Here is a 15223-nt window from a genome sequence, read left to right on the forward strand (position 1 = left end):
CAGCATCACCACGCCCCCTACCCCAGCCCCACCCCTCTCTCAGCATCACTACGCCCCCAACCCAACCCCTCTCTCAGCATCACACCGCCCCCACCCCAGCCCAACCCCTCTCTCAGCATCACCACGCCCCCTACCCCAGCCCCACCCCTCTCTCAGCATTACCACGCCCCCACCCCAACCCCACCCCAACCCCACCCCTCTCTCAGCATCACCACGCCCCCACCCCAGCCCCACCCCAGCCCCACCCGTCTCCAGACCCTCCCCGCTTCTCCCTCCTCCCTCCCCCCTCCCTCCCTCCCTTCCCCCTCCCTCCCCACATATAAAAGCCTCTCTACCTCTCCCAAATTAACGTCTCGACCGATCAACCGGACGGTGCTCCCAACACGAGGCACGCGCCCAACCACCCACGCACCCAACCCAACCCACTCACCCACGCAAGAGCCATGGGTATGGCCGGGCACGCGTTCCTCCTCCTCTGTGCCCTGGCCGCTGTCGTGAGCGCGGACGAGCAGACCTCCGGGTGAGTCGGGGGATGGACAGAGGCTGCTGCTGCAGTTGCTCCAGCTGTGTGTGTCTGTGTGTGATCGATGCCCGGGTGCGGTCAAGGGATGGCTCCCTATTGCTCAACCACGTTATGCATGCCGATGATTTGGTAATAGCTGCTCACTCAGAGGAGGAGTTGGAGACGCTGCTGCTGCTGAGACTGGAGCGTGCTACTAAGAGGTGGGGCCTTACCATCAGCCCCACCAAAACTAAGCACCTGCCTGGGTATTTTGTACTATTGGACACTCCACCACCACAACTCCCAATCGGTGATGGGGCAGTTGTGGAGACAGTGGAGAGTTTCCCATACCTGGGCAGTGTGCTTATGACCGGCTCCAGTTTAACAGCAGAGGTCTCACTCCGAATCAGTCGAGCGGCAATATCTTTTCATCAGTTGCATAACGCTCTATGGAAGCTACCTGGTCTGTCACTCCGCACTAAGCTTCAGGTGTTCTCGGCCACGGTCATTCCCTCCCTTCTCTACGCTTACGAAACGTGGACCCCCCTAATGGAACATCTTCGCCGGTTAGAAATATTTAGGCTAGCCTGCCTACGATCCATCCTGGGTTTGACTAGGCCGAATTGTGTGAGGAGCTCACAAATCTTTGAAAGATCTGGGCAAGGTCCCATCGGTGAGCTCCTCTGGCAGGCAAGGCTGCGTTGGCTGGGTCATGTAGCCCGCATGCCCAGCCACCGCATGCCAAAACAGCTTTTGTTTGGCCGGATCGAGGGGGCTAAACGGGCGTGGCACGGGCTAGAGAAGAGATGGAGTGATGTGGTACAGGAGGATGTGGAGCTGAGTGGTCTTGCCGATGACCGGTAGCAGCGGTGTCAAGATCGGCCTCTGTGGAGGAGGCTCGTGAAGGATGCTACTGGGCAGTTGGAGGCAGTCGCACGCCAACAACAACGGAGGGCAGAGGAGCGACGCTCACAACAACAAGCGGAGCGCCGGGTGGCTAAAGCACAGCAGGTTGGCACAGTAGGGGGCACAGGTGGTGCATCAGCCAGTCATCTCAGTCAGTCGACCCGTGGCACCGGGGTCTGCCCCGTGACCTCCTGCCAGCGGGCGTTCGACACTTCACGTGGCCTCAAGGTGCACATGGCCTGGCACAAGCGTCGTGGTGACGTCACCGCCACTTAGTGGCGAATGGCGGTTGTTGTTGTTGTGTGTGTTTTGTGTTGTACGGGGAGCGGTAGTGTCGTAGCGGTTAGCGCTACGCTGCACTATGAACCTGGCGACCCTAGTTCGATTCCCGCTCACGGCCAACACCAGTGGCGATTTTTATCCCGACTCAGCCTCAAATGAGTACCTGGTGCAATGTATAAACATCGCCACTGGGGAGACAAAGGCGGCCGGGCGTGGTGCTGGCCACCCACCTCCTCGTGTGCCGTGTCGGCCTTCATAGGTGCTCACTAACAGCACTTGCCCCAACCGTCTGGTCAGGCTATACGGGGGATCTTTGCCTTGTGTTGTGCGGGCAGTGTGGAGCGCCGGGTGGATAAAGCACAGCAGGTTGGCACGGTAGGGGGCGCAGGTGGTGCATCGGCAACTCATCTCAGTCGGCCCCGTGGCACCTACTGGGTCTGTCCCGTGACCTTCTGGTGCACCTAGCCTGGCACGGTAGGGGGCGCAGGTGGTGCATCGGCAACTCATCTCAGTCAATCGACACCGTGGCACCTGCTGGGTCTGCCCTGTGACCTCCTGCCAGCGGACTCAACGTGCACCTAGCCTGGCACAAGCCCCTTGGTGACGTCACCGTCAATTTCAGGTTTTAGCTGGCTACGCATGGTATGAAAGAAGCCCAACATACGATAGCACAAGTGAATCGTCGATGGTTGGTCCGTGCGAGTGAAGCCAGGCATTGGCCGGTGTCCGTGCAAGTGGCGCTAGACACTAAGCGGTGTACATGCGAGTGGCCGGTGTCCATTTGAGTGACGCTAGGCACCAGCTGGTGTCTGTGAGAGTGACGCGAGGAACTAGCTGGTGTCTGTGAGAGTAACGCTAGGCATTAGCTGGTGGCTTTGTGAGTGACCCTAGGCACTAGCTGTTGTCCGTGTGAGTGACGCTAGGCACTAGCTGTTGTCTGTGAGAGTGACGCTAGACACTAGCTGGTGTCTGTGTGAGTGACGCTAGGCACTAGCTGGTGTCTGTGAGAGTGACGCTAGGCACCAGCTGGTGTCTGTGAGAGTGACGCTAGGCACTAGCTGTTACCTGTTGTCTGTGTGAGTGATGCTAGGCACTAGCTGGTGTCTATGTGAGTGGCACTAGGCACTAGCTGGTGTCTGTGTGAGTGACGCTAGGCACTGGCTGTTATCCGTGTGCGTGGCGCTAGGCACTAGCTGGTGTCTATGTGAGTGACCCTAGGCACTAGCTGGTGTCTGTGTGAGTGACCCTAGGCACTACCTGGTGTCTGTGTGAGTGATGCTAGTTACTAGCTGGTGTCTGTGTGAGTGACGCTAGGCACTAGCTGGTGTCTGTGTGAGTGACACTAGGCACCAGCTGGTGTCTGTGAAAGTGACGCTAGGCACCAGCTGGTGTCTGTGAGAGTGACGCTAGGCACTGGCTGTTGTCTGTGTGCGTGGCGCTAGGCACTACCTGGTGTCCGTGTGAGTGACGCTAGGCACTACCTGGTGTCTGTGAGTGACGCTAGGCACCAGCTGGTGTCTGTGAGAGTGACGCTAGGCACTGGCTGTTGTCTGTGTGAGTGACACTAGGCACTAGCTGGTGTCTGTGTGAGTGACGCTAGGCACTAGCTGGTGTCTGTGAGAGTGACGCTAGGCACTGGCTGGTGTCTGTGTGAGTGACGCTAGGCACTAGATGTTGTCTGTGTGAGTGACACTAGGCACTAGCTGGTGTCTGTGTGAGTGACGCTAGGCACTGGCTGGTGTCTGTGTGCGTGGTGCTAGGCACTATCTGGTGTTCGTGCCGTCCGAGCTGCATGCGCTATCAGCGGAGCGGCTCTGCTTCTCGCTGCTGGGCGTGCCCGGGGAGGTGACGTTCCGAGCGACGCTCCACTACAAGGACTGGCAAGATACCAGCCACGTGGCGCAGAACCACACCGTGGTGGGAGAAGGGGAGGCGGGCGTGGTGCTCCATCCCAGCGGCGGTGACCTCCACCGCTGCCTCTCCTTCACGGTGCGGACAACCCACTTGCGACGCCCCCTTCGTTTCCTCATTCCTTCACTCATTCATTCCTTCCTTCACCTTCATTCTCTCATTTGTTCATTCCTTCGCTCCTTCCATCCCTCATTCCTTCGCTCCTTCCCTTCCTCCTTCCCTCCCTGATTCCCTGATTCCTTCCCCCATTCATTCTTTCCTTCCTTCCCCTTCATTCCCTCATTCATTCATTCCTTCCCCTTCATTCTCTCCTTCGTTCATTCCTTCCCTCCCTCATTCGTTCTGTAGACGGTGCTGCCTGTTTCCTCTCCTCCCATCGTTAATCCTTTCAACGAGGTCGGGGGGTGGGCGGAGGGGGCAACAGGTCGGCCTTCTAGACAACACCAATAAAATCATGGAGCTGTGAGACGATGTCCTCCGGGGAGACGTGGGATGACTTGACGATGGTAGGGGGGGGTTTGTGAGTTCTGCGGAATGGCAAACACGTCTTCTCAAAAGCCCTCGTCGGAAGGGACAATTGTGAAATCTGCAAAAGCGATCGGAGATAACCCGACAACGTCACAACGCCACAGCTGTATGTCTTGGTCCTGACGTGAGCCCCACGTCTCTGTCGTGATTAGCAGCTGCTTATCGCACTCAGCATCATTCAACGTGATTATTATTTAACAGGCATTTAACAGGAAACGTTTAAATACGTAACATCAAACATCCGTAGCGCCTCCCCGCGGCTCCTGCTAATGCTACGTGAACGCGACAATACGTGCTTATGCAATTAATAATGAACTAATTCACGCGTTAACAATATTCAAAACCATGGAAATACTTCGACCGCTAAACGTGTAAAGCATGTTGGTCTTTCTTGTACGCGAATTGGCAAAGTAACCTGTGCGGGAAAAGCCTGGGCCCGGCTCAACCCCCCCATTAGCTCAGCAGTTAAATGTAAGCTCGTTGTGCGCTCTTCATTGCCTTCCCAACGAACAGCGCAACGCAACGCGCCGGGAGGCGATCCGTGGTTCACGCGCTTTTGTGGTGCGCCCAACTTTTGAATACCGCTTAGCATTGCATTTTGACCTTTTCGTAAAGAAGATCCGACGAGGCAGAGCCAGGAGACTGAATCCTTACCATTGGAGTTCCTCCAGAAACAGCAAAAAGCCATTGCGGGTGGCCCACGCGGAATGTTCGAACGCTCACTGCGGGGTAGAGGCTGCCACTCCTCTGTCGGGAGCTGGACCGGTACCGCCTGGATCTCTCCGGTATTCAGGAGGCCCGGTGGACCGGCTCTGGCTCCAGCCAACATGATGTGTGGATAATCCTCCACTCGGGGCAGGAGACTATGAAACAAAGTGGAGCGGCTCTTCTTCTGAAAAAAACAATGAAGGGGGCATGGGGACATGGCAGTGAGGTGTGGGAAGCTGTAAGCCCCTGGAGTGGTGGTGGTTGTTACTTATGCCACCACCGAAGATGAACATCCGTGGAGGGATGCAGGCAAGGCGGATGAGTCAGGTGTCTTCTATGACTTTCTGTCACCGGTGCTAGCTAAAGTGGCCCCTCGGGATAGAGTCATCTTGTTGGGATACTTCAATTGCCCGAGTTGGTCATGCTGCTGGCACCTGGGCTGGAGTGATTGGAAGGCATGGACCAGATCAGCTCAATCACAACGGTAGGAGGCTGCTAGACTTCTATGCAGCCTATGGGCTTGTAATTACTAACACTTTCTTCTGGCATCGGCGCATCCACACATCATGGATGCACTCCGGGTCCAAGCAAGAACATCTGCTGGACTACATAGTGACGGAACAGCACATGCGTGCCAATTTCCTTGACACCAGAACTTACCGTGGAGCTGATCTGCCCACTGACTATCCTCTTGTCATATGTAAGACGCGCCTGTCATTCTTACACTCCGGTGGTGGGTGTACACCCAGGACCCCCATTCAAACCCACAGAAGCCTGGTCTCAGCTCGCTGATGAAAGTTGCAAGTGGGAATTTAATCATCGCTTGCGGCTGGAGTTGGCATCTTCCTGATGCCGAGAGGAAATGGGGTAAGGTTTAGGACTGTGACTCGTGCAGCTGCAATGGCTGCTTTGGGTACACAGTCTGAGCCTCCCCAGAGACCCTGGCTGATGTAGGAGGTGTTTCGGCTAGCTGAGAAAAAGTGACAGGCCCACTCACAACGTCTACAGCATCCCACATCGGAGAATGCGGAGGTTTGCCACAGCCTTCACTTGGCGCTGCAAGGATGGCTGGTGGTCGTGCGTTGCTGAGGAGATGGAGTTTGCCGCAGCAGCCCGCGATCACAAATCACTTTTTGACTCCATCGCCATCAGCGGAACAAAAATTGGGCGATCTAATCTCTGACCCCCAGGAGCAGGTTTGCAGATTTTCTGAGCATTTCTGTGAAGTCTTTGGATTAGGGGAAATCCCTCCTCCTGAAAACATAATGGCGCAAAGTGGGGATGATCCTGCTGAGTTTGGCTGAAGTGTACATCTACTGAGGAAGTACAGAAGGCGATCCAGACTCTGATCTCAAAATCATTAAGGAACCTCATTATGGTGGGCAAGGCCCGGGTAAAACTACGTGGCCGGGAGTTGGAGCCATTCCCTGTTCACCGGTGGGTTTTCTTTCTGGAAGGTTTGCTGCTCTATCCCAGGATGTTTCTGTTGCGCGTCCTCGCTTTAAGATGTTTCTCTGTTCATATTTTGTTTGTTGCAGTTGCACCCGATTCAAGAGCCGCATGGCTTACAGGGCTATACCTAATAAATGAAACTTGAAAACTTGAAACTTGAAAACCTTAGGGTGTGATATGGATGTCCTCTGGCTCCCAAATTATTTAACATCTCTTTCGACCAGATGGTTCGTCAGGACTTTCCACCTGGTACAGATACAGTGGGACGCTGATCGATGCCCAGGTGCAGTCAAGGGATGGCTCCCTATTGGTCAATCGTGTTACTTATGCTGATGATCTGGTGATTGCTGCTCACATAGAGGAGGAATTTGAGGCGCTGCTGATGAACCTGGAGTGTGCCACTAAGAGGTGGGGCCTTACTATCAGCCCCACCAAAACTAAGCACCTGCCTGGGTATTTTGTGACATCAAACACTCCACCTCCACAAATCCCAATTGGTGATGGGGCATTTGTTGAGAGAGTGGAGAGTTTTCCATTCCTAGGCAGTGTGCTCATGACCGGCTACAGTTTGACAGCAGAGGTCTCACTCCGAATCAGTCGAACGGCGTTATCTTTTAATCGGTTGCGTAACGCTGTGTGGAAGCTACCTGGTATGTCGCTCTACACGAAGCTTCGGGTCTTCTCAGCCACGGCCATGCCCTCCCTTCTCTATGCTTGCAAAACGGGGATCCCCCTAATTGAACATCTTTGCCAGTGAGAAACATATTTCCTGATCTTAATAATCATAAGACAACGCACGTGGATTCTTCCTGTAGCTATGCAAAATGGTGGCTTAGCTTCCCATATGCTACAGAGTGCACAATTACACACGGTGCGATTCATCACAGGTGAGAGTTCTCACTGGCTACACTTCCCTCAATCCATCCCTGCTTCCTTCCTTTCTCGCCTTATTCCTTCACTCCCTCATTATTTCCGTGACCGATGTTGCGCTAGCCGCTACACTACCGCTCCCCCACCGACACGCTCACACGTACACACGTACACACACGTACACACACACGCACACACATACACACACACACACGTACACACGTACACACACACGTACACACACACACGTACACACACGTACACACACACGTACACACGTACACACACACGCACACACGTACACACACACGTACACACACACGTACACACATACACACGTACACACACACGTACACACACACGTACACACACACGCACACGTACACACACACGTACACACACACGCACACGTACACACACACGTACACACACACGCACGTACACACACACACACCAAACGGCGAGGAGACCGCATTGCCAAGCGGGAACAATGAGTAGATCGTCAGCAGGTCACGTGCTTGACGACGGCTATGACGGCGTTGACGACGACTATGACGGTGATGACGACGACCCCCGTTGACGTCGACCCCTCCGGCTCGCGCGGCGAACAATGTCGCAGGTCCCCGACGTCCAGGGGACGACGAAAGCCGATCTCGTGGTGCGGGTGGCCGGCGCGGGGCTGAACTTCAGCAAGAAGCACGCGGTGGTGGTGAGGAGGGCCAAGAACGTCGTCTTCGTGCAGACGGACAAGCCCGTCTACAAGCCCGGCCAGAGCGGTGAATGGGAAGGCCTCCCTCCACCCCCACCCCCACTCCCACACCCACCCACCCCCACCCACCCTTTCCACAACAGTCTGTTCAGGCTATACGGGGGGGGGGGGCTTTGTCTTTCTGTGTGTGTGTGTGTGCAAAGACAAAGATCCCCCGTGTAGCCTCTAGCAGACTGTAGGGGCAAGTGCCGTTAGCGAGTAGCAGCAGCACCTATACACAGACAAAGATCCCCCGTGTAGCCTCTAACAGGCTGTAGGGGCAAGTGTTGTTAGCGAGTAGCAGCAGCACCTATACACGGAAAAAGATCCCCCGTGTAGCTTCTAACAGACTGCAGGGGCAAGTGCTGTCAGTAGTAGCGAGTAGCAGCGCTTATACACAGACAAAGATCCCCCGTGTAGCCTCTAACAGGCTGTCGGGGCAAGTGCTGTTAGCGAGTAGCAGCAGCACCTATACACAGACAAAGATTCCCCGTGTAGCCTCTAACAGGCTGTAGGGGCAAGTGCTGTTAGCGAGTAGCAGCAGCGCCTATACACAGACAAAGAACCCCCGTGTAGCCTTTAACAGGCTGTAGGGGCAAGTGCTGTTAGCGAGTAGCAGCGCTTATACACAGACAAAGATCGCCCGTGTAACCTCTAACAGACTGCAGGGGCAAGTGCTGTCAGTAGCGAGTAGCAGCGCTTATACACAGACAAAGATCCCCCGTGTAACCTCTAACAGACTGTCGGGGCAAGTGCTGTTAGCGAGTAGCAGCAGCACCTATAAACAGACAAAGATCCCCCGTGTAGCCTCTAACAGACAGTAGGGGCAAGTGCCGTTAGCGAGTATCAGCAGCACCTATACACAGACAAAGATCCCCCGTGTAGCCTCTAACAGGCTGTAGGGGCAAGTGCTGTTAGCGAGTAGCAGCAGCACCTATACACAGACAAAGATCCCCCGTGTAGCCTCTAACAGGCTGTAGGGGCAAGTGTTGTTAGCGAGTAGCAGCAGCGCCTATACACAGACAAAGATCCCCCGTGTAGCCTCTAACAGACTGTAGGGGCAAGTGCTGTTAGTAGCGAGTAGTAGCAGCACCTATACATAGACAAAGATCCCCCGTGTAGCCTCTAACAGACTGTCGGGGCAAGTGCTGTTAGTAGCGAGTAGCAGCACCTATACACAGACAAAGATCCCCCGTGTAGCCTCTAGCAGGCTGCAGGGGCAAGTGCTGTTAGTAGTAGCGAGTAGCAGCAGCACCTATACACAGACAAAGATCCCCCGTGTAGCCTCTAACAGGCTGCAGGGGCAAGTGCCGTTAGCGAGTAGCAGCAGCACCTATTCACAGACAAAGATCCCCCGTGTAGCCTCTAACAGGTTGTAGGGGCAAGTGCCGTTAGCGAGTAGCAGCAGCACCTATACACAGACAAAGATCCCCCGTGTAGCCTCTAACAGGCTGCAGGGGCAAGTGCCGTTAGCGAGTAGCAGCAGCGCCTATACACAGACAAAGATCCCCCGTGTAGCCTCTAACAGACAGTAGGGGCAAGTGCTGTTAGCGAGTAGCAGCGCCTATACACAAAGATCCCCCGTGTAGCCTCTAACAGACTGCAGGGGCAAGTGCTGTCAGTAGTAGCGAGTAGCAGCGCTTATACACAGACAAAGATCCCCCGTGTAGCCTCTAACAGACTGTAGGGGCAAGTGCTGTTAGTAGCGAGTAGCAGCAGCACCTATACACAGACAAAGATCCCCCGTGTAGCCTCTAGCAGGCTGCAGGGGGCAAGTGCTGTTAGTAGTAGCGAGTAGCAGCAGCGCCTATACACAGACAAAGATCCCCCGTGTAGCCTCTAACAGGATGTAGGGGCAAGTGCCGTTAGCGAGTAGCAGCAGCGCCTATACACAGACAAAGATCCCCCGTATAGCCTCTAACAGACAGTAGGGGCAAGTGCTGTTATCGAGTAGCAGCAGCGCCTATACACAGACAAAGATCCCCCGTGTAGCCTCTAACAGACTGTCGGGGCAAGTGCTGTTAGTTAGCGAGTAGCAGCACCTTACATTAACCTATCCAGGCTTTTACACGCAGCGCTTATGTCGAAGAGCTTTACAGGAATGTCGAGTGTTCTATTCGTTATTTATTTGATGGGGGGGGGGGGGAAGGGGGTTTAAGTGTTGGGGAGGAGAAGGAAGAGGGCCGAGGTTGCTTAAACCGCGGGTGGCCAACACCACGCCCGGCCGCCTTTGTCTCCCCCGTGGCGCTGCTGTTTTGCACATCGCACTCGGGGAGGCCCGGGGTGCCGATGCAGATGACGTCACCGGTGATGGCCACGAGCGGGAATCGACCTCGGGTCGCCGGGTTTTGCAGCGTAGCGCTGACTCGCCTACACCACCGTGTAGTGTGTAGCAGTGCAGTGTATAGTGTAGTGTATAATGTAGTGTATAGTGTGGTGTAGTATAGTGTATAGTGTGGTGTATAGTGTATTGTGTAGTGTGGTGTAGTATAGTGTAGTGTATAGTGTAGTGTATAGTAGTGTAGTGTATAGTGTAGTGTATAATGTAGTGTATAGTGTAGTGTATAGTGTGGTGTATAGTGTAGTGTATAGTGTAGTGTATAGTGTAGTGTGTAGCAGTGCAGTGTATAGTGTAGTGTATAGTGTAGTGTATAGTGTGGTGTATAATGTAGTGTATAGTGTGGTGTAGTATAGTGTATAGTGTAGTGTATAGTGCAGTGTATAGTGTAGTGTATAGTGTGGTGTGTAGTGTCTAGTGTAGTGTATAGTATAGTTTAGTGTATAGTGTAGTGTAGTGTCTAGTGTTGTGTATAGTGTAGTGTCTAGTGTAGTGTATAGTGTAGTGTCTAGTATAGTGTATAGTATAGTGTAGTGTATATTGTATTGTGTAGCAGTGCAGTGTATAGTGTAGTGTCTAGTGTGGTGTATGGTGTGGTGTAGTATAGTGTAGTGTATAGTGTGGTGTATAGTGTAGTGTATAGTATAGTGTATAGTGTAGTGTATAGTGTAGTGTCTAGTGTGGTGTATAGTGTAGTGTCTAGTGTAGTGTATAGTATAGTGTAGTGTATAGTGTATTGTGTAGCAGTGTAGTGTATAGTGTAGTGTCTAATGTAGTGTAAGTGTAGTGTATAGTGTAGTGTATAGTCTAGTGTAGTGTCTAGTGTAGTGTCTAGTGTAGTGTATAATGTAGTGTATAGTGTGGTGTATAGTGTAGTGTATAATAGTGTGGTGTATAGTGTAGTATATAATAGTGTGGTGTATAGTGTAGTGTATAGTAGTGTAGAGTATAGTAGTGTAGTGTATAGTAGTGTACTGTGTAGTGTAGTGACTAGTGTAGTGTATAGTGTAGTGTCTAGTGTGGTGTATAGTGTAGTGTAGTATGTAGTATAGTGTAGTGTATAGTGTAGTGTATAGTGTAGTGTATAGTGTGTGTAGTGCATAGTGTAGTGTCTAGTGTAGTGTATAGTGTGGTGTAGAATAGTGTAGTGTATAGTAGTGTAGTGTATAGTAGTGTAGTGTATAATAGTGTGGGGTACAGTGTAGTGTCTAGTGTAGTGTATAGTGTAGTGTATAGTGTAGTGTATAGTGTCTAGTTTAGTGTATAGTGTAGTGTATAATAGTGTGCTGTATAGTGTAGTATATAATAGTGTGGTGTATAGTGTAGTATATAATAGTGTGGTGTATAGTGTATAATAGTGTGGTGTATAGTGTAGTGTATAGTGTATAATAGTGCAGTGTATCGTGTGGTGTAATATAGTGTAGTGTATAGTGTAGTGTCTAGTGTAGTGTATAGTGTAGTGTATAATTGTGTGGTGTATAGTGTAGTATATAATAGTGTGGGGTATAGTGTAGTATATAATAGTGTGGTGTGAATTATGATTTGTCTAGTCTAGTGTAGTGTATAATAGTGTAGTGTATAGTGCAGTGTATAGTGTAGTGGATAATAGTGTAGTGTATAGTATAGTGTCTAGTGTAGTGTATAGTGTATTGTGTAATAGTGCAGTGTATAGTGTAGTCTAGTGTGGTGTATAGTGTAGTGTAGTGGATAATAGTGTGGTGTATAGTGTAGTATATAATAGTGTGGTGTATAGTGATGTGTCTAGTCTAGTGTCTAGTGTAGTGTATAATAGTGTAGTGTATAGTGCAGTGTATAGTGTAGTGTATACTGCTATAGTGTATCATAGTGTTTAGCAGTGTAGTGTATAGTGTAGTGTATTATAGTGGAGTGTATTGTAGAGTGTAGTGTAGTGTGTAGTGTATAATAAGGTAGTGAAGTGTATAGTAGTTTAGTGGCTCTTACCCCCACATATGTGCGTACAAAGGGGGTCACCATCGTCATTTGATCTGGCAGGGAGGCGGGGGGGTTATCCGGTCCGTCTCACGAACGCTCGGTTCGCGATAAAAAAACAACCCCCCACACGGCGTGGACGTGCTCTGTCCAGCGGGTCGATGACATTTTGGAATTTTTTGCGTGCGCGAAGAAAAAATTGTCGCGTCGGCACGCGAGGTCGTCACAGAGACATCGCACAGAGACCCACAGACTCACACAGAGACTCACACAGAGACCCATAGATTCACACAGAGACTCACACAGAGACCCACAGACTCACACAGAGACTCACACAGAGACTCACACAGAGACCCACAGACTCACACAGAGACTCACACAGAGACCCATAGATTCACACAGAAACTCACACAGAGACCCACAGACTCACACAGAGACTCACACAGAGACCCATAGATTCACACAGAGACTCACACAGAGACCCACAGACTCACACAGAGACTCACACAGAGACCCATAGACTCACACAGAGACTCACACAGAGACCCATAGACTCACACAGAGACTCACACAGAGACTCACACAGAGACCCACAGACTCACACAGAGACTCACACAGAGACCCATAGATTCACACAGAGACTCACACAGAGACCCACAGACTCACACAGAGACTCACACAGAGACCCATAGACTCACACAGAGACTCACACAGAGACCCATAGACTCACACAGAGACTCACACAGAGACTCACACAGAGACCCACAGACTCACACAGAGACCCACAGACTCACACAGAGACTCACACAGAGACCCATAGATTCACACAGAGACTCACACAGAGACCCACAGACTCACACAGAAACTCACACAGAGACCCATAGACTCACACAGAGACTCACACAGAGACTCACAGACTCACATAGAGACCCACAGACTCACACAGAGACCCACAGACTCACACAGAGACCCACAGACTTACACAGAGACTCACACAGAGACCCACAGACTCACACAGAGACCCACAGACTCACACAGAGACCCACAGACTCACACAGAGACCCACAGACTCGCACAGAGATCCACAGACTCACATAGAGACCCACAGACTCACACAGAGACCCACGGACTCACAAAGAGACCCACAGACTCACACAGAGACCCACAGACTCGCACAGAGACCCACAGACTCACACAGAGACCCAAAGGCTCACACAGAGACCCATAGACTCAAACAGAGATCCACAGACTCAAACAGAGACCCACAGACTCAAACAGAGACCAATAGACTCAAACAGAGACGCACAGAGACTCACACAGAGACCCATAGACTCGCACAGAGACACACAGACTCACACAGAGACCGACAGACTCCCACAGAGACCCATAGACTCACACAGAGACTCACACAGAGACCCACAGACTCACACAGAGACTCACACAGAGGCCCATAGACTCACACAGAGACTCACACAGAGACCCATAGATTCACACAGAGACTCACACAGAGACCCACAGACTCACACAGAGACTCACACAGAGACTCACACAGAGACCCACAGACTAACACAGAGACTCACACAGAGACCCATAGATTCACACAGAGACTCACACAGAGACCCACAGACTCACACAGAGACTCACACAGAGACCCATAGATTCACACAGAGACTCACACAGAGACCCACAGACTCACACAGAGACTCACACAGAGGCCCATAGACTCACACAGAGACTCACACAGAGACCCATAGATTCACACAAAGAGACTCACACAGAGACCCACAGACTCACACAGAGACTCACACAGAGACTCACACAGAGACCCACAGACTAACACAGAGACTCACACAGAGACCCATAGATTCACACAGAGACTCACACAGAGACCCACAGACTCACACAGAGACTCACACAGAAACTCACACAGAGACCCACAGACTCACACAGAGACTCACACAGAGACCCATAGATTCACACAGAAACTCACACAGAGACCCACAGACTCACACAGAGACTCACACAGAGACCCATAGATTCACACAGAGACTCACACAGAGACCCACAGACTCACACAGAGACTCACACAGAGACCCATAGACTCACACAGAGACTCACACAGAGACCCATAGACTCACACAGAGACTCACACAGAGACTCACACAGAGACCCACAGACTCACACAGAGACCCACAGACTCACACAGAGACTCACACAGAGACCCATAGATTCACACAGAGACTCACACAGAGACCCACAGACTCACACAGAGACTCACACAGAGACCCATAGACTCACACAGAGACTCACAGACTCACATAGAGACCCACAGACTCACACAGAGACCCACAGACTCACACAGAGACCCACAGACTCACACAGAGACCCACAGACTTACACAGAGACTCACACAGAGACCCACAGACTCACACAGAGACCCACAGACTCACACAGAGACCCACAGACTCACACAGAGACCCACAGACTCGCACAGAGATCCACAGACTCACATAGAGACCCACAGACTCACACAGAGACCCACCGACTCACAAAGAGACCCACAGACTCACACAGAGACCCACAGACTCGCACAGAGACCCACAGACTCACACAGAGACCCAAAGGCTCACACAGAGACCCATAGACTCAAACAGAGATCCACAGACTCAAACAGAGACCCACAGACTCAAACAGAGACCAATAGACTCAAACAGAGACTCACAGAGACTTACACAGAGACCCATAGACTCGCACAGAGACACACAGACTCACACAGAGACCGACAGACTCCCACAGAGACCCATAGACTCACACAGAGACTCACACAGAGACTCACACAGAGACCCACAGACTCACACAGAGACTCACACAGAGACTCACACAGAGACCCACAGACTCACACAGAGACTCACACAGAGACTCACACAGAGACCCATAGATTCACACAGAGACTCACACAGAGACTCACACAGAGACCCATAGACTCACACAGAGACTCACACAGAGACTCACAGACTCACATAGAGAC

General features: G+C 51.9%; 1 protein-coding gene across 1 annotated transcript; it reads left to right on the top strand.

Annotated features, from left to right (window-relative positions):
- The first annotated feature begins 344 nt into the window (after nucleotides 1–344).
- LOC142906779 (murinoglobulin-1-like) lies at nucleotides 345–10206 on the top strand. Its single transcript, XM_076055252.1, has 4 exons — nucleotides 345–520; nucleotides 3451–3679; nucleotides 7779–8014; nucleotides 10203–10206. The coding sequence occupies exons 1-4, from the start codon at nucleotides 444–446 to the stop codon at nucleotides 10204–10206; spliced, it is 546 nt and encodes a 181-aa protein (XP_075911367.1). The 5' UTR covers nucleotides 345–443.
- The last annotated feature ends 5017 nt before the right edge of the window (nucleotides 10207–15223 follow it).

The sequence above is a fragment of the Petromyzon marinus genome, chromosome 70 (assembly GCF_048934315.1).
Source record: "Petromyzon marinus isolate PM22_M1 ecotype Great Lakes invasive population chromosome 70, UKy_Petmar_22M1.pri1.0, whole genome shotgun sequence".
NCBI classification, from domain to species: Eukaryota; Metazoa; Chordata; class Hyperoartia; order Petromyzontiformes; family Petromyzontidae; genus Petromyzon; species Petromyzon marinus.

Bases quoted from the DNA above. Each gene is read 5' to 3' on its own strand.
- LOC142906779 (XM_076055252.1), top strand. From the start codon at position 444: ATGGGTATGGCCGGGCACGCGTTCCTCCTCCTCTGTGCCCTGGCCGCT. The intron at 521-3,450 runs GTGAGTCGGGGG...GCGTGGTGCTAG, and splicing joins GCGGACGAGCAGACCTCCGG to GCACTATCTGGTGTTCGTGC. The intron at 3,680-7,778 runs GTGCGGACAACC...ACAATGTCGCAG, and splicing joins ACCGCTGCCTCTCCTTCACG to GTCCCCGACGTCCAGGGGAC.